General features: G+C 31.8%; 1 protein-coding gene and 1 pseudogene across 1 annotated transcript; one reads left to right on the top strand and one right to left on the bottom strand.

The window, feature by feature from the left end:
* The first annotated feature begins 2,033 nt into the window (after window positions 1-2,033).
* On the top strand, window positions 2,034-3,936 carry LOC142506037 (AAA-ATPase At3g50940-like; annotated as a pseudogene).
* A 132-nt stretch (window positions 3,937-4,068) lies between these two features.
* LOC142505899 (phosphatidylinositol/phosphatidylcholine transfer protein SFH6-like) lies at window positions 4,069-10,275 on the bottom strand. Its single transcript, XM_075619042.1, has 14 exons — window positions 9,942-10,275; window positions 9,216-9,519; window positions 8,648-8,747; window positions 8,256-8,522; window positions 8,055-8,132; window positions 7,868-7,969; window positions 7,729-7,778; window positions 7,524-7,623; window positions 7,302-7,397; window positions 7,089-7,205; window positions 5,720-5,852; window positions 4,744-5,153; window positions 4,392-4,466; window positions 4,069-4,294 (listed from the first exon to the last, which is right to left on the bottom strand). Exons 1-14 carry the CDS (start codon window positions 9,973-9,975, stop codon window positions 4,274-4,276), a joined length of 1,887 nt encoding a protein of 628 aa, XP_075475157.1. The 5' UTR covers window positions 9,976-10,275; the 3' UTR covers window positions 4,069-4,273.
* Window positions 10,276-20,457: the final 10,182 nt, after the last annotated feature.

Genomic DNA, 20,457 nt, shown 5'->3' on the forward strand with positions numbered 1-20,457 from the left:
TTTTTTAAAAATATATATTATGATACATCAATTTTCTAAATTTGTAGATATGTCATGCATGACCAAATAACATATAGACATGGGACCTGCCTTTTGTTCCTCGATTCTTCAATCGTTATCTTTGTGGGATAATTCGAGCTGAGAACAATTCCTGTTCCAATAATTTTTCTATAATCAAAAATTTATTTAAAAAAAAAATTGAAATGATGTCGGGTGATGAAATAGTGTATAAATTTTTTTATACATCGCTCATTGTCAATATCCTAGAACGACAAGATTTGAGTTCACATGTCACCAGACTTTTAACTTACAATAAGCAATGTTCGCTCGTTGCATGAAATGATAAATTGTAAGATACAATTATCGTAAAACTCGAGTCAAACGTGAGAAGATGCAAAGATGTTAAATCTCATCATTTACGTCAAACGGATGCGATAAAACATAGACTATATATGTATTAGAATAATGCTAACATTATTACAATTACAAAAGTGTCAACAACTTCACTTCATGCGAGTACATTTTTAATATAGCTAGCAAAATAAGAAATGCAAATATCAACATGATTTAATCACACACGAAAGAATGGCAGACATCTTTTCTTGTTTCCCCTGTTGTAAATGGTTAAATGCCAAATGGGCCTCACCTCCGGGCCTCTTTCCAGCTGGGCTACAACAATTGGGCCCTCTGATGATACGGGTTGGCCCATCTCCGAGACGCGTGTGTCTAACTTAAACGAGTCACATCAAATAATGCAATGCTTTTACACAACCAATTGAAGTGAATTAAACCGAACTTAACCAATATTTTTCCTAAAAACCAAATGAATCGAACCAACATAAAATCAACTATTTTGGTCAAAATGAACCAATTGCTTTTAGGGAAAAAAGTAATAAATTTGTGTATAATAAATTAGTAATAAAATAAATGTATCCATAATAGTTTTATTAATCTCTTGATATAAAAATAAACCACAAAAAAATTATATATATATTTTTAAATGTCAATTTATAAAATTTTGGTTAGTTCGAGTTTATCGGTTCTCATGAAAAATAATTTACATAGAACTAGTGAAAAACAACAAATAAATAAAACCAATCTTTTGAATTATATCGATTATTTCGAGTCAACAAAAAAAATTTCGAGTCAATTATAAATCTAACTAGCTAGGAATTCAGTTCTGCTTTACAATATAATTTCGGGCCTCAATTTTTAGTAAGGAATTGATCCATTAATCCACAGGCCGGTGGGTTATTTATTGGGCTTGTCAACTCAGTTGTCATAGTAGGCCCAAAATATGGCCCTTGTGTCATGTGACTTTGTTGATTTTTGAGTAAGTCTTTTGAAAGACGATCTCACGAATTTTTATCTGTGAGACGGGTCAACCTACCGATATTGACAACAAAAGTAATACTCTTAGCATAAAAAGTATTATTTTTCATAGATTACCAAAATAAGAGACACGTCTCACAAAATACAAAACGTAAGACCGTCTCACACAAGTTTTTGCCTTAATTTTTTTGGTCATTTTGCTTCATAAGGAATTTTTTTCTTCTAAAAAGTAGAAATAAAATTCATATAAGGTTTTGTTTTATTCTAATAATTTAATATCACATTTTAATACTTCCACAAAAATATGATTTTCCACGATAAATTGAAACTCAATGTTTTATTTTAATTTAAGAGAGAGAAATATTGGTATACATTATGTATAATATTTTATTATATTATAATTGTTTTAATACATGTTAAAGACAAATATTGATATCGAATACCAAAAAAAAAATTATTGTAGTATTATATTTTCCAATTTTTTTAAAAAATAGTTCTAAAGCAATACTTTTAATGTCAGAAAAACTGTTGTTTATCATTTCGTGAGTCAATTTTGTGAAACGAAATGACAATTTTATTCAATCCGATTCATGAAAATGTATTATTTTTATTTACGAAATTATTATTTTTTATTTGAGATATATACCAAATTGAAATATGATATCTAATTTTTAATATATCTCCAACACTCGTGATGAATATATTTGGCCTCCGGATTCTACGATTATTGCGCAACCAAATTCTACGATTACCGCGCAACTAAATTCTACGATTACCGCGCAACTCACACCAACGAGATAACCATAATCATCAATGAATTTGACGGCCTCGTCAAGAACCAGCTTTCCGACTCCGCAGAGATTTACTTGGCCGCTATCATCACCCCCTCCATCAAAAGATTCAATGCTTTGGTCCCTGAAAAAGAAACGAAAATCCAAATTTCAGTTGGAGAAGATGAAGAAGTCATAGATAAATTTTGTGAGTTCCAACTGACATGGAGATTGGTCTGAAAAGAAATCAGGCCCCGCAATATTCCAGGCCCCGATGATTCCCGTACGGCCGTACCACCAGGACAACTGAACTCAAATATTTGGAACTAATCTTTCGAAAGAAGTACAGAAACCAGATTTTTGACGGATACTTGCCTTACATTCTGGGAAGATCAAAAGATTTGGAGGACTGCAAAAAAGACTCGGAAATTGCATATGTTCAAAAGTGATGACCAATTATTCAAATTCAATGGCAGGCTGTGAATCTAGATCATTTTTCAACTTTTGAAACTTTGGCGATGGTTGATGTAACAAAGAAGATGATAATTGACGACCTGGACAGGTTTCTGAAGAGGAAGGAGTTCTATAAGAAAAAAGACAAGGCGTGGAAAAGAGGGTACTTGTTGTTTGGTCAGCCAGGGACCGAAAAATCGAGCTTGATTGCAGCTATGGCTAATTGTCTTAACTTTGATGTTTATGACTTGGAGTTGACTGATATCAGACGCAATTCTGAATTGACGAAGCTGCTAATTCGGAGGGCAAATCGTTCCATACTCGTGGTGGAGGATATCGATGCATCAATTGATCTGCCTGATAGAAAAACATCTTACCGAAGCGAACAAATCACTCTGTGGAGACGTGGAGATGAAATAATCAAAATTTTCACAGCATAGAAAAGCTAGACCCAGCATTATTACGCCCCACCGGTCGAATGGACGTTCACATTCACATGTAATACTGCACTCCTGGAGGCTTTAGAACACTCGTCTCAAACTATCTTGGTATTGAGGATCATCCCCTAGCATTGAAGGTGGGAGGAATGATAGAGGAAGCTAATGTAACTTGTGCTGAAGTGGCAGAGCAGCTGTTGAAGAAGGACGATCCTGAGCATACCCTTCAAAGCCTGATCGAGTTCCAGATGGGCTTGAAGAATTGATCAAGAAAAACAAGGCATCTCCGAGAGATGTGAGGAAAGAAGTGCTGAAACAGTGTGGTGGTAAATGCCTTGAAGAAGTTGATGGGAATAGTTGGAGGGGAAAAGGACTTGAATACATAAAACTCCGATTCGGTTGTTCAATCTTCTGGTCCTGTGATCAAGCCGAAATCCAGGGAAAACGATGAGATCAAGGCTGAGTTTAAAAATGACAGATGATTTCAAAGTGGAACATTAACTAGTAAATCCATCTCAAAGAAGCAACAACTTTCTATGCATTGTACACCTTTATTTAAGATTTGATGCTTTGAGTTTGAGGAGCTCTTTCATTAACTGCAGTTTTTTCTCAGGTCCCGAAAACGTGAACACGGCTTACACAAGCTTAAAATCTTTCCATTAAAATCTAGGTCTCCAGCATCTTTGTTGTTTGCCCGTAATATAATCCTCATTTCTATTTTCTCCCAAAGATGAAAACATAAGCTTAAAATGAGCCACAGAGAAATCTATATACCCTTTGTTCTTGTTCTGTGAATAGAACTTCGAGGTCCTTAAAAATCACGGTTCATGGTACACACGACAAAATAAATTAAAATTACATAAATAACCTTGAATGCACTTATAAAATTTCAAGATATAGATTCATATGGTATTGAGTTTAAATTTCACTTGTGCGATAGTTAGATTTATAAAAGAATTTTCCTAATTCCATTTGTATTTAAAATAAAAATAAAAAATTATAGAAAAAAAATACTTCAAGTTTTAATTACTACTTCAGTGACGTTCTAGACAGTCACATAGAGAAGACTTCGTGTATGCCACAGAAAACTTTGACAAGTTTTTTCATTAATCACGAGTTTAAGAAGAGCATCGTCTGTGAGAATCTCTTCTGAAAACGCATAAACCACAACATTTCAGTTCCCAGAGAAGGTGTGTACATAAAAGATGATGCACATAACTTAGATTTTACATCGTCATTCAAGCTCTCAACCATCGAAGCTCCAAATATGACGAGCCCATCTCACCAGCAAAACTTCTTCTTCTGTATAACGACGAAGAGGTGAGTGAGTAAACGAATACATAATGTAACTCTAGACATAATATGGATCGAGTTAAGAAAAAATATCTGTTTAACTTACGCGAAAACGAGCTTCACTTTGATGGTCTATATAAGCAAGGAGTTCTTCTTGCCTCATCAAAGCTTCGTGCAGAGCCTGCTCAAAGAAAAAGTGATTCTCAGTTAAGACTAGATAACTCATTATAGTCTAAATAACGTGACATCCATAATAATAAAGGTTTCCCAAGATAAAACAAGTGAAAAATTAATCACATTTCTCATTATATTTTCTAAAAGAGCCGAACAAAAATCCTCCAAAATATAACTAGGCATCTATTTTTCAGAAACTGAAGGAAGTAAACTCCAATTGTTCTCACATTTAGATTGTTTTGTTTTTATCGTAGTCAAAATGAATGATAATTTAAAGAAAATACCTTTTTGGTAGCAATCAACTCTGCTTCAAGGGCGTCCACTCGACAAACAGCAGCATTTAGCAGTTCTTCTTTCTCACAGGGCATCTGAGACGGCTTAGCTTGAAGAGTATTAACTTTCTCTTCAACCTCACTCAACCTTTTCAGGACAGAAGATAGAAGGTCTACCCCAGTAAAAGCTCGTGTTGGCGGCGACAGTGCTCTACACTCCTCCTTCACAGTTGTGTTAAAGTTGACTTCCTGACTCGTCGGCTCATTATGTTGCGACGATGCATAAGGGAACCTCTTGGTAACACGGAGTGATATTGAATGGAAGAAAATGAAAAGAGTTGTGAAGAATGCCATAAAAGCTGCCAAAAGTCGAGTGCGATATCCTTCTGGTGCCTTCTGAGTATCAGGGGGTGGAAGGATCTCTGAAGGTAAATATAAGAGTCATAATAATAAAACAAATATTAATTTGTCTGTCATGCTCAATGTTACAGAAGCATCAAAAACAAGTTTACTAGAAGCTATCATCGACAAAGTAATGGATGAATCGAAAGCTAAAATTTTAAAAATCCAACATGGTCAAGGAAGCGTGAAAAATATATTCCTAAAAGCTTGCAAGTAAAAAGAGAAATGGGTATTTTTTCAATTCTTCCCCGGTCATAAAATTAAATCCAACATGGTCAAGGAAGCGTGAAAAATATATTCCTAAAAGCTTGCAAGTAAAAAGAGAAATGGGTGTTTTTTCATTTCTTCCCCGGTCATAAAATTACATACCTATTAATTTGATCTTTGACACTGAATCCAAAGGGAAATGTGAAGAAACAAAACTCAGATAAAAAGACCTAAATAAATCATTTACTGTCAGATGCAGTGCTAATTTTTCAAGAAAATAAGCAGTGATGAGACATGCATGTCCATAAATTAGTTTAGTTGTGATAAGTGGAGAATATCCAAGCATAGACCCAGACCTTCCTATTCACAACATACTAACCTTTAGGAACATGAGGCTTTGAAGGGGATATTGGCTTTTTCCATCCAGCATCAACAGCCTTGTCTACCATGGGAACATACTCATCATACCCACAGAAGTTACCAACATAGCCAGCTGTTCCCATAGCCTTAGCCTGAGAAATAAGTCAAAGATGATGTGGAATAAATGAAAAAAGTTAAATCATTTTAACAATTTTTATAAGACACTCTTAACAAAAATCTGTATTTCTGTCCATAGGTCTTCATTTCATTCCCTCAAGCCTTACGTGTATACTCAAAATTTTGAATGTCATCTATCTTTAGAGCAGTCGTTTATTTACATCCTCAGTAAGAGCTGTATATGCTAGTAAGATGAGTGTATAGACCAAGTAACAAAGTTTCCTTTAAGAAAAATCACTCGAGACCTATGTTGCATGGATACGGGTACGAATATCGTATCGAATATGATACGGATACGGCGACACGTCAAATTTTGAAAATATTAGACACGATACGGCTAGGATACGACAATCATTAAAATATATATAAATATTATATATATTTATATTTATATAAATTTAGTACTGAAAAGTAAAAATTATAGAAATGGAATGAAAGAGACGACAAATGTATTTAGGGATTTAAAAGTCCGTCCAAATTTATTTTAAATTATTTTTCTTTAGTCCCTAGAAATTTTAATTTTTTTTAATTAACCCCTAAAACTTTTAAATATTTGCAATTTTGCCTCAACGTATCCGAAAACGTATCCGTGCCATATCCAAGGCGTGTCCTCGCCGTGTCCAAAACGTATCCGGCTGATCAAACCTAAACAAAGTCAACGATACGGATTTTGAGGTATCCGACACGAGTATCCGCGTGTCTATCCGTATCCGATACTTCAAAAAAAAAAAATTTAAGGTATCCGTGCTACATTGCTCGAGACACTTCTCAGAAACTGACATTTTATGAAATTATTTAGAAATCAGAAGATTTATGAAAACCCAAATGCGTAATATCGAGTAATTATTATTCTACAATCACAATTGCAATATATACTAATTGATCCATTTTTGTGAATGAACATAACAAAACTGACATTTGAAAAAACTCACTAGGAAAGCATTGGAGGGACACTGAAACTAGTTGCTTCCTACGAATTTTATGCACCCAAACAGCAGTGGACATTTTTATGAGCATTTATGATTTTATCAATCTCAACAGCAAGAAAAGATAATGTCAGGTGTTATTTGGTCGGGCGAGGCAAGATAATTAAAAAATTGCCAAAAATTTACCATCATATGCACCCTAGCAAAGATTTCGCTATCACAAATCATCATGTTAAACAAAGTAACATAGATAATCTTATCATGGAACTTCAGACTTTGCCATACCTCCTCACGGACAGGAGTCAACCGAAGATGTGGATAATTCTTAATGTCTTTAGGTGAAGTAATAATATCTTCAGGTTCAGAACCAGACTCTGCTGTAGATGTATCACTCCCTTTCACCTTCAGCACTAATTGATAAACTTAAGATATCCAATACCATGAAAGATATTGAGAGAAACTCTTTCCAACAAACTGATATAAGCACTATAATCATACCGGTGGGTAACGCTGTTTAACATAAACAACCTTTCCCTCGCTGTTGAGAATTTTAACGACCTGCCTGGCCCGTGGTGCTTCACCATTAAGCACCATCTGCACCACCAAGTCTTAATGAAACAAAGTTGTGAAAAGAAATGCATGCCAGCACATTTGTATGAACACACATTAACATAAATAACACGAACTTAAAAATGTTTAGGGAATCTGGGAGCCTCGGACCTTCAGTATCTCTGGATTTTTCCATGGCCCTTTATCAGAGCGAAGACAACCCCCTTGATCTGCACAAGTACAAGTTCCTCCCAAAAATTCAGGCAGTTCACTGCACAAGTGCATAAAATAAGAAAAAATATAATTAGCAACTTCAATAATGTTGTCAAGAAGAAGATGTTTTCATATTATTCAACAATGATTTCAACCACCTAACCTAGCATCTATGATTTCAAGCAACTTGTTCTGGTATTTGTTTCCAAGCACCTGTGACAGATACAAGAAAAAACAGAAAATCCAAGTTATTGTAGTCAATTAAAGAATATTGCCAATTGATGATCTGAAAAGCAACGCACATGAATCTTAGTGGTGGTCTTGGGATCTATAAATTTTTTTACTGTGTTCCACAGTAGTCTAAAGCCTGGACCAGCATTGATGATAAACATTTGATGGAGTGTCTGCAATCAAAAAGCACACCAGTTATTTTGTTTAGAACTACAAATAGGATACTGAACCAAACATTAAACAAGTTAAGAATATTACTTCAGGGTAGTTATCACCATCAATCTTCTGGAGTCGTGTAATGAGGTCTCGTGCATTCTTTGTAAAATTTTTCAAACCCTATGAAACAATCCCATACATAGGGTAAATGGAGAATAGTTAGTAGCTTGTCAAACAAACAAAAGAATAGTAGAATTGCCGATCATAATAGTTAGTCGAAGAAGACAAAAACGTGAAACATACCACACCATGAACATCCAAAATCGTTGTACTCGAATCAATATGCCGTTTTGCAGCAATGGTGCAAGCTGGAAACTTAATGGCAAAGCTTCTCTCAAACTCTCGTACATGGTATTTTATATAGCGGTCCATGGTGGTAACTTGCATAAGTTTGTTGGGGTCCACTTTCCCAAGTCTCTCAATATAAACTGGTCTTCCTTCTTTATCAACTCCATGATATCCGTGAGGGTAATACGTTAAAACTTCGTCCACTTCTTTAAATTCAAAATCCTAATATAAACACAATTTGATTGACAAAACAAATGACAAATCAAACTAAAACTGGGAGCCCGAGTACAACCAGAATAAAATGATTTTGCATACTCAAATGAGTTTACTCATTTAAACCCGTTTACCTCCAAAAGTGTGTCGGTACCAAATTCTTTCCTCCATTGAATCATATCAGCCCACATGAGCTTCGCCTTTTCGAGATCGAATTTTCTTGCTTTCAAAAACCTGAAAAATCATTGAACCACCAAAGAGAAATTGAGGGAAAGAAAAGATAAACAAAACATGAGAAGAAAAGCCCCCTTCAGACAGTCAACTACTTTCCAGTTACAGAAAACCAAAATGATCTAAAGACCAAGTGCAGGATTTGAGCCTGATGGAGAGCTTAACACAAGTCGTGAGTGTTATTTTAATATCACATAGCATCAAAATCCATGAATATTTTATATTTCCTACAGCGTATATGATAAATATAAACTATCCGTTTCAATGGCATTATAATCCTGAAGGCATGAGTGTAGACCAACTAGTACATTATAATATAAGATGCTTTCCCTCAGTATCATCGATTAGTTTTCCACTTAATTTCCAAGGACCAAAGATGACTTAGAGAACCACCAGTGTTGATTGAGAAAAAGAGATCCCCCCGCCCTTCACTTAGATTTTTTCTGAGAAAAAGACTTAGTCAAAATTAACCTCAACATCATGTGATAATCATCGAATTTTTCTGGTAGCAACTCATCCAATATCAAGGCCTGTCTAAATGACTCAACAGCTTGCAGTTCCTCTGCATCCCTGATATCCTCTATGGAAACAGAACTGACTCGCCCGTCACTCTTTCTTCGACTGCTCTTCTTCTTAAGAGAGTGTTTGAACTTTGAAGATGCGTTGAGTGCTTTCTTTTTCAAAGATCCAATTCTGGTCCTTCTTTCATCTTCTGAATTCTCGAAATCAGATTTTCTTTCTCTCTTCTCATCATTACCAGAAGACCCCTCAAAGCCTGTTGCATTACAGACATGGTTACGGTCAAGAATAATTTTTTTTCAGAAAATAGAGGGCTTCAAGATTAATACACTATTAAGTTTTCTTGGAGGTAATCCGTCTACAACGAGCTCCACTTGACAATTTAATTTAACCACTTAAAAGTTTGAAGCTGCGTGATTCTAAAATCAAGCGGCCAACAAAGTATGAGAGAGGGGAAAGAGTTGAAACGAATTCCAATAAACGAATAATCTTTTGCTAATTTTTTTTCCTCCAATTGAAAGTTGCCTAGCAAGTAAAATCAGCGCCAAAATAAAATAAAGCATCGACGGAATTACCTTAACAGACTCGAAAGGCAAGAAAATCCAAGCAAAATTATCGTAAATGCAGACAAATAGAACAACACTTAAAATTGACCAAAGCAACAAGAATTTCACTCACAAGGCCTCGCAAATCGATCCAAGGGTCCCGACATCAGAAGTTCTCGATACCCAAAACCCAAATAAACTCTTGATAATCGAACAACCAGCTAATCAAACATCACCAAATCTTGGGAGACTGTAAAAACAAAATGGTGTTTCACCTAAACAGAACCGAAAACCCGAAAATTATTTGTCAGATCGAAGACTAAAACAGTTTCGTTCCGAACATAAATAAATAATAAATAAAAGCAGAAGTTGAACGGATCTCGAGGCGGATCTACGGCAATGAAAACCTGAAAAATCCGTAACGGCTCAAAAAAAATAAAAAGATAAGGTGGTGACTCTACACATTACAGCATAAACAAACATATATATACCGGAGAATCCGCGTGGCGGCTGTCTTAGATGTGATTGGATTTAATGCACGAGGTTCGCTGCCCCGATGATGTACACGTGGCAAGTGGAGAGTGGAGAAAGAAAGCTACTCGAGTTTAGTTGGCAACTTGGCATTACTTGAGGGTTTTAATTAAATAATTTAAGATATTTTCATGTAGATTTTAAGTCCTGTGAAAGGTTTTTATCATACGGTCTCACGAATTTTTATATATGAGACGATTAATTCTATCGATATTTACAATAAAAAGTAATATTTTTCGTATAAAAAGTAATACTTCTATCGATATTCACAATAAAAAATAATGCTCTTAGCATAAAAAGTAATATTTTTCATGGATAACTCAAATAAGAGATCCGTCTCACAAAATATGATCCGTGAGACCGTCTCACTCGAATTTTTGCCTTGAAATTTAACACGAAATTAAGGACACGGTGGAATAGAATGAGTATTGTTATCCATTTTTTATGTTCACGTTTGGTCAGATATTGGAATGCTCATTTCATTAAAAAAATCAGAATAATCATTTTTACTCTCAATTCTTATATATTTTTCGAAAAATTATCGTATTTAGTTTAGTTAATTTAAATACATATCTTCATCATAATGATAACAACAACAATAATAATAAATAATATATATAATTTTAATTTTTATAATAATTATAATGATAAATAAAACTTGATTTAAGATTACATGATATAATTATCCAATGTTTTATACATATAAATACTTGATTTATTTAAATTGCATATAAACTTTGCTCGTTGTTGTTGAATCTTGATTGAAAATTGAAATCGTGAGATGGTATGGAATAGGGAATTTGAACTCATTTTGCCAAAAAAAAAGTATAAATATGCATCATATCATTATATATAGAATTAATCCTTTAGGCTATGTTTGGTAGCCATGATAAGGGAAGGATTATTTAATAATCATGCCCTTATCTCGCGTTTGGTTCGTTTTTTATTAATCTACAGGCCTTTGATTATGATTGAAATCCCACACTATTCATGTTATTTGTGTGATTAAATATCCCTCCTCAAAGGGTGTAATTAATATTTTTTGAATAGTGATCATGATAAGATTGTATATTGACCATAATACCCTTGAATGGTTTTCTTTAATATAATATGAAAATTAAAATTAGTGAAAATTTAATAATTAATATAATATTTAAAGTTTTATTATATTTTTTTATAAATTAATTTAATATATTTTTATTATTTTCAATCATTTTAAAGAAAATAAATTGTAATGCAAATCTATCTTAAATTAAATTTTTATAAATTTGTAATCTTGTTAATTAATTTTTTTATGAAAATAAATATTTTTTCAATTCTAATTTATTTTTAATGATTTAAATTAATTTTAATAAATGTAAATTATAATTATAAATATTTAATTATCTATCAATTTATTTTAAGAATATTTATAATTATTTTAAGAAAAAACAATAATATTGTAATTATTAAAATTTTATTTAACATTAACATTCAAAATATTATTGCTATTTTAATTATTAATGTAAATACATATTTACAAATTTATTTCTAATAAATATATTTAAATTAATTTTAATAAATGTAAATTATAATTATAAATATTTAATTATCTATCCAATAAGAATATATATTTAATTAGCATTTGGGGCATTTTGGTCATTACAATCAAGTTTACAAAATTAATCCATCATTTTAAAATAATATCAAACACCATGTTTTTTATCCCACCATACTATTAATCCATATATCTCATTTTTTAATTACTCTAATAATTAATCATTTACTTATCATATCACACGTATCAAACGAGCCCTAATATACAGTAACACAATATAAATTCAAAAAAAATAACTGAGTAATTTGACACACATAAAGTTCCAAGAATTAAAAAAGAAAAAGAAAAAAAAAGGTTAATGATTGTGGGGAATTTCGTACAGTACTGACTACTGAGGTATTATTGTGTGGGGTTTGGATTCTAAACAGTGTCGGGGACTGAGTGTAAATGCACGCCGCTAGGCAAGCGCTGTTTGTCGTTACTTTTAATGGTAAAAAAAGTAGCATTGGAGTGAACGATTGGCGCTACTATCTGACAACTGTTTTTTAAGTGGACAATGTCATTTTGACCGACCGAGAAATTGATAAATTCAGTCTATTCATTTTAAGCAGCGGAATGGTAGAGTGAATGAGTCTCATGAGCTTGAACTTGATAGTTTTTATTGTCAGATTAGACGATATATAAGACAGATAGGGATCGAAAAATTTTCAACATCATCCGCATATCACATTTTGACATGTTCTAGTTTATTATATATTTTTATTATTATAATAATATATTATGTAACTTATTTAAAGAAAAAACATCTATATTTTCATAAAAAATTAATGGACCGATCAACTGTCAAACAAAACAAGCTCAAGTTGCAAATATTCATGAATCTTAACTCATATTATTTTTTATTTAAATAACGTATATTTATTCTGACTAAATTAGTTAGTTTTTTGAATAAATTGATCGAGTAGAGTTGCATGATGCAATTTAAATATAATTTATTTAAATTTTTGTATTATATTTTTCACGATTTTTCTTTTTCAACTTTAAAATTATTGTGATATACTACTTTTTTTTATCGTTATATATATAATCCAAAAGAAATTTTGCTTACAATAGAAAAGATGACCGACCATGTCCAGATTGTAAATAAATTAAATTAATTGGTATGAATTCTAATATTACAACTATTTATGCTTGTTCTTCTTTTCACTTTAACCTTTTTCTTTTTGATTGCGCACTTTGGCTATTGTTAAATAAGAAGAAATGATATATCTCTGGTAATCTCGAAGACGTGCATTGTCGATACAAGGATCTAGGGCTCCATCTTTAAAAAATGTTCGGTATCACGGCATTCTTTAAGCAATCACAATGGGTAATGATACCTCCAGGAGGCTAGGAGTGGGTATTGAATGATCATTGGTCATGGGTTAAGTCTTGACAAGTTTTGGGCCGGTTCGATAATATCCGGGTAAATGACTACCCGAGACATAATTTCCCCGGGCTGCCAGAAGCCGGGCTTCCAGACGAGTTCACCGGTGATGGTTCTCTACATAAGTTACCTCGATAATAACACTTCACTCGAATGCACAAGTATGTGATATCTTATCTTGGTAATCATTACTGACAAAATCGCATTGATTTGACAAGTCAAAAAGGGACATTTTGGCGTGTATCATCTTGCTATATTTACTAAGCGGGCATGACGGATATCCTTCCGACGCTCATTAATTCATTCATATATATTTTGTCCTCATCATTTACTCTAATGACACCATTAATATATCATTTCTCCTTGATATATTGATTTTCTTTATTTATTTGCTGACTTTAGCATCATAGTGGCCACGCCGGACATCATTCCGACGTCCATTCACATGGTTATATTCGTGTTTGCAGACCAGCACTAGCTTTTTTCGGGAGCAAAATCTCTGGTTTTGATATATCTCATTGTGCTCTCATCCATCATCATTTTCATAACCCTACCCGGTGAAATTTCTCACGCACATCACACTCATTTTAACCGGTCACATCAGGTAGATACACTTTATCTTCAAATAAATTTCCATAGTGTACGGTTTATGGTTGAAAATATGAATCTTATTGTGATTACGGGAGAGAAATATCAATAGATATGATGATTTGTTTTATATAAGTGTTCGAGTCGTTGAAGTAAGATAGTGCAATGAAAAGATTCCTTTTACCGACATTTAATTTTTTCGATCTACCATATCGCGTGTGGTTTGTCTGATGCAGTTTATCCAACTGACATGATTAGATACTATTAGTTAAGGTTTTCCTTCACACAAAAAATTTGATGAAAGAGTTTGGTTGACTAAATGAAAATGAATTTTCTCTTTTTGTAGCTGTAAAAGGACTCGGAATAATTTTTTCCTTTTTAATAAATAAAACTCCCAACTACGGGTCGAAGATCAGCGGCGGATGTCTCGGGTAAAAATGGCGCACAATTTGAAAATGAGGTGCGAAAGAAGTCAAAAGTAGGAAAACAGCAACGGCTAAAGCACTAAAAGCTGTGACAAAACAACTTTCCAACCAAAATATGTGGAGACATCATGGACTTCGACCACTTGAGTGTTGAGAGTAATCAATTTGAAGAATGAGTTCTGGAGTAATACGTCTTTCGTCTCACTTATGTAATGAATGTTTTAATAATTAACTGAAGAATTTTGTAATTAAAAAAACAAATTAAATATGGGTAGATTGCTTAAAGGATATAAAAAAATTACATTTAATATGAACAATTATTGACTATATAATTGAGACAGATCGAAAAAAACATCCTACTATATAGGGAGGATGGAGTATAATATTGTTTACACGGAAAATTTGTGTGGGCGTGTCAGATATGTGATCCGAATCCTAAAAACAAGTAATGTAAATATCGAATCGACGGTTAATTAGAATTCCCTCGATTAATCACCAAAACTTTATAAAAACACATTTATAAAAGATAAGAGGACTGAAATAATATTTCATAAATAACAATGAAACTAATTATGCTACTATGAAGGAAAATATATCTAAAAATTAATAAAATACAAGATAACAAACTGGACTTAGGCGAACAAATTAAGTTAAAATGATAAAAGTATCAGACTTAAAGATTTTGGTTGTACCTGTGATGGATGGTTTGTGATGATCCTTTCTTGATGTTCCACCTTTGTTTTTGTTCACGTTCTTCTAAGCGGATCTCCCATCTTCCCGCGATTATCACAACTTTCTCGACGTGCATGTTAGATCTAGTTTCTAAAACAAATCTGTTGATTTTAAGACGCAGAAATATTTAACAAAATCGTGCGTTGACATTTCGGGGAATAAATAATTTTGGGTGTGTGTCAACTATAGACACTAAAAAAACATATTCCATTACAAAAAAAGAGATCGATAAAATAACAAATTGGGAAATTATTTTTGTTTGTGAAAACTTTTTAGAGCAGGTCTCTTGTGAGACGGCCTCACGAATCTTTATTTGTGAGACTGGTCTACCCTATCGATATTTTTTCATGGATGACACAAATAAGAGATCTGCCTCACAAAATGCGATATGTGAGACCGTTTCACACAAGTTTTTGTCAACTTTTCAATGATGTGGAGAGTCATTTCGGTTCCATCATGTTTCCAGTAAGACAAATTGGGTAATGGGCCCAGGCCCATAAATGTATATTGGGCTAGTAATTGATTTGGTGAAGCGAGATTGTGATATTGTTTGGTCTCACTGTATCGAGAAACGAACTCAAAAAAGCCCATTTTTCATTTTTTAAATTAATTTAAATTTTATTATCTCATTTTCATATCTTCTGTTTCCATTTTCATTTATTATATTAATATTCATCTTCATACTCGTCAGATATTCAATTTTTATTATCTGCTCACTAACCATAGGATGATTGGATATGCATATAATTTACTCAAATATTTTATTATCACGTACAATTATATTTTTTCAAATTTGAATTATTTCGATGAATCTATGCATAAAATTAGATGATAATAAGAAAAAAAATTGAAGATACAAAAAAACAAACTAAACATGAACGATTAAATTAAACTAAAGAATTGATGGCAAGGAAAGAAAAAAGATTTTTAAAAAAATTGAAACTTAACATATTTAAAAGAATAATTCTATGAATTAACTCGAATTAAGGTCAAAATTCATTGTGGTATTTTGCTAAATGCCTTTAAAAAAAATCAAAATTTTAATCGGTTTTGTCATCATGTAGTGGTCGATAGGAACATGAACTATAAATACAAACTAAATCCACATAAATGTAGTGAGAAATAAAAATAAGATTTGTTAGATATCATCACGTACATTAACTATTTGCTTATAAAGTAAATAGATTGATATTTAAATCAATAAAATGAATAAAAATGGAATAATTTGGAGGAAAAATTGTAAATTTAGTCTGATAAATTGATATATTTTGAGTTTTAATCATGTAAATTGTAAAAATTTGTTTTTTCAATCAATAACTTGTTTTTTTAATGTTTTTTCTCTGAAACCGCTAAATCAATAGAGTATCATTTATTAGACATTGATTATGTCGTTTTTTTAATATCATCTTCTCCGTAAAAATAAATTTATAGTTCGTCCGCGGAACTAGTGCGCTCCATACCAAGCATATAATCCCGTAGCAGCGACCTAACTCGGAACCTCCCAAAGAACTTTTAGTTGGAGCAAGATGTCGGGCTTGTGGGAGTGCGCATTTGTTCCGGCTTTTAAATCTGAAAACTGACCCAAAAAAAGCCGAAAATATCTCCAAATATTTCGGCCGTTGGAACTCTTATTTGCATACTTTATCTACATTTTTTTTTTAAAAAAAAAAAGATGGGAACAATTCACACCTAACAATAATCATACGTTGCATCTAAACCATATTCAAGAAGAATCCTTGAATTTTAATTTTAAAATATTTTGCACGTTTCCACTCTCGACAGCGATGCACTAATTACCCGCTAAACTTATTATTATTATTATTATCAATTTTGATGATGTGAAAACATATAGTCGTAATCTTTGGTGTGAATTGAGTAAACTTTGGACTGATACAGTAATGTGTAAGCCAAGATGCATAGTCAGATAAATGAGTAGGTCTTTTGTGAGACGGTCTCACGAATCTTTATCTATGAGACGGGTCAACCCTATCGATATTCACGATAAAAAATAATATACTTAACATAAAAAGTAATATTTTTTCATTAACGATACATCTTGACAATAATATCCAGCACGCACTTTGTTTAAAAAAAAAGGGGAGGGGGTATTGGTAGGCGTAGTATGATATATATATATATATATATATATAAAAGATACCGAAGATACGTAATCATGTAGATCAATATTACAAAACAGATATAGGAATATTCCTTTTAAGGACCACCTGTTGCAGCTCTCAAAATGATTCATAGATTATAGTAGCAATTAATTAATACTAAGAGAAACAATTGGATACGTAATTCATATATTATAATATTAATTTTATATATATAATGGGGTAAGAGATTTATCTAAATTTAATATAATTAAACATCCCACGTTATTAGTGAGATTTGGACCTTATAAATACTTTCGTTTTTTGAAGAAATTTTGTAAAATACTTTAAGTAATATGTAATACAATTTTAAAAATTAAAATTGAAGAACGTGACAGACATTTAGTTTTATTCTTTTAAGTAAAGATAATTTATATATATTATGAGATATAATACCATCAATCTACAATATTGTTTTATAAGTTATATAAAATTCCATTGAATTTATTTTTACATTTTGTGGGAATTTATCGTGTGTGTCACATTTATTGTTAGGGTAGTTCTCTTGTGAAACGATCTTACGAATCTTTATCTGTGAGACGAGTTGACCCTACCGATATTCACAATAAAAAGTAATATTTTTTATGGATGATCAAAATAAGAAATCAGTCTCACAAAATACGACCCGTGAGACTGTCTCACAAAATTTTTTGCCTTACTTTTATGCATAATATTATTTTATAGGAGTTTTTGTTGAAAGACAAACATATTTTTATTAAATAATAACACAATTTAAAATTACCAGAACATTTTAGAAAATATAAAATTATAATAAAGTGAGGTCCAATACACGGGAATGAATGTGGAAAAAAGGTCCTAGTCATGTTTTTTTAGGAAAATTGATTATTCTATTCTATTTCAAAGTCATAATTTCAAAAATAGCCTTCTTTATTACACATTTTGCATTATGTCTTATTTAATTAAAAAATCCTAAAATACCATTTTTCTATTAACACACATGTTCCATTTTCGTAATTCATTTGTTTAATTATTTATTAAAGTTATTTCTCTTTAAGAGTTGATTTAACATTTGTTATGTTTTATTTAATTTATAATATATTAATTTTTTAATACTACTTACTTATATCAATAAACATATTTTAATAAAATTATGAATTGTTAGTTTGAATTAGTACATACAAAACACCAAGGTTAAATATTTTAATTACGATTGTTGCTCATCTAAAATAATATAAACAAAATCACCAATCACCATGGTAATGAAACATAATAATTACATCAATGCGAGTTTATACAAATATAAACAAAAAATCTGATGATCTCAATTAAGTCTCTTTTTTATTCCATGCTAACAGTTTATTAGTATGCACAACAAGCCTTCAAAAAATAAAATGCATAAAAATGATACTCGACAAAAGAATTATCTCAAATTATCACCACCCTATGTCCAAATACATGGAATTCATAAGATTATTCGAGAAATTGCGAAAATCAAATAAAGAGTTTGAGATAAAGAAATTGATAGTGAATAGAGTTTAAATGATATAGGATATCTATGTGATTTGATATGATAAAAAGATTATTTTGGTAAATTACTTAAACTGAAAACTAAAATTGATTATAATAATTGTGTGAAGTCTATTTAAGAAAATCTCTTTTTTTAATATAAAAAAACTCACATTGATGTAATTATTATATTTCATTACCATGGTGATTGGTGATTTTGTTTATATTATTTCAGATGAGCAACAATCTCTTTTTTTTAATATATAAAAAAAACCTTCAACAGGGCGAAAATTTGAAATGCCTAAGGGCTAAGACCCTGAAATGAGGTTCCGGGTTTTGGAACCTCGATCCTTATTTAATTTTTCAATAAAAACTCGAGTTTAATATAAATAAAAAAACTTATGATGTGATCTTAGTGAAATGGATGAGCCGAGTAAGAGGAGCCGAGTAAGAGGCTGCACCGGATCAAATCAATAATAATTTAGTGTTTAGGTATTTGAGTGAAGATAAGGGCTTCGATAACACCTGCAAACAAGAAAAGAACTCGTGAATTGGTGCCGGAAGAGTATCCGACGTAGCCACTCCGATGCTTAAGTCAGCAGGTTGGAGATGAACACAAGCGATATATGTGAGGATATTTGTGAGTGCTTTAGAGTTCAAAAATTCAGAATCATTAAATGAGATGTATACCTGTTATTTATAAGAGAAAATGTGGTAGATACCTTGTTTTCTGTGCCACCTACTAACTATGGCAAGTCGGCTGCCCATACCATAGCTTCTGGTGACTTCTAGAACACTCCAAATCCATGTTACTATGACAGATTAGACAGCCCGTATCAATCACACTCGAGTGCGGTGCAATTCTCGAAGTGGCACGGGTGGTAAGGTACCCGAGTGCTTGTATAAAGGCCCAGGCTCTCGATTGCCCAGGAAGAGAATCGATGCTCGGTTAGTGAGGAGAGTACCCGGCATACTGGCTCTGATATGGGCTATCCAATTAATATCTCCGTTCACCCATTACCCTGATCTTTATGGGGGTATCACCAACTTAGTTTTATGAAACCATCGGGATGTCACTTTTCTCCAAACTCATTGAAGAATCTAATATTCGACTTGATGAGAAGATGATATGAACAGATTTTTTAGACCAGTTTTGATAATCGAATAATGAAGTATGAGGATTTTCGAGTTCGAGGATTGAGGCGAGTTTAGTAAAATTCTGTTCATACTCGACCCAAATATCCGATAAATATATATGTATTTATTTTATATACATATATTTATTTATATTAAATTGTTCATTAATATTTGTTTGTTGAACGATAGTAATTGGAATAAATTAAGAAATTTACGATTATTTAGTGGGGTGTATTCAATTCAGACTTTTGATGATTTTTTCAAATTATAGACTTCTATGTATTTGATAGAATTTTATTGACTTATACAGAATCTCAGAGATTTATAAACAGATTTACTTTGATTCATGTAGACTTTTTTGTAAGATTTTTATAGACTTTTGTGAAATTTTTTTATAAAATTTTATAAATTTTATACTGAATTATAACATATTATGAACTAATAATTAGTTGACATATATAACATAATCAATTTGAAATTTTTTCCGATATTTATATTAATAAGTAAATTTATTTAATTAAAAGTTAAATCATTTAATCCTTACATATATATATATGTGGGTTTGTATGCATGTTTGTAAATTTTTAAAATACATCAATTGATTAATCTGTAACATTGTTTTTGAATTGATAATATACATGTGAAAAAAT

The sequence above is a fragment of the Primulina tabacum genome, chromosome 10 (genome assembly GCF_025594145.1).
Source record: "Primulina tabacum isolate GXHZ01 chromosome 10, ASM2559414v2, whole genome shotgun sequence".
NCBI lineage: Eukaryota > Viridiplantae > Streptophyta > Magnoliopsida > Lamiales > Gesneriaceae > Primulina > Primulina tabacum.

What these genes read in the sequence shown, in the direction of transcription:
- LOC142505899 (XM_075619042.1), bottom strand. Translation starts at nt 9,975, where the DNA reads ATGTCGGGACCCTTGGATCGATTTGCGAGGCCTT. An exon ending in ATGGTGATAACTACCCTGAA is followed by an intron (nt 7,970 to 8,054) that starts GTAATATTCTTA and finishes TTTTGATTGCAG; the next exon opens with ACACTCCATCAAATGTTTAT. An exon ending in TGACTCCTGTCCGTGAGGAG is followed by an intron (nt 5,853 to 7,088) that starts GTATGGCAAAGT and finishes CTTATTTCTCAG; the next exon opens with GCTAAGGCTATGGGAACAGC.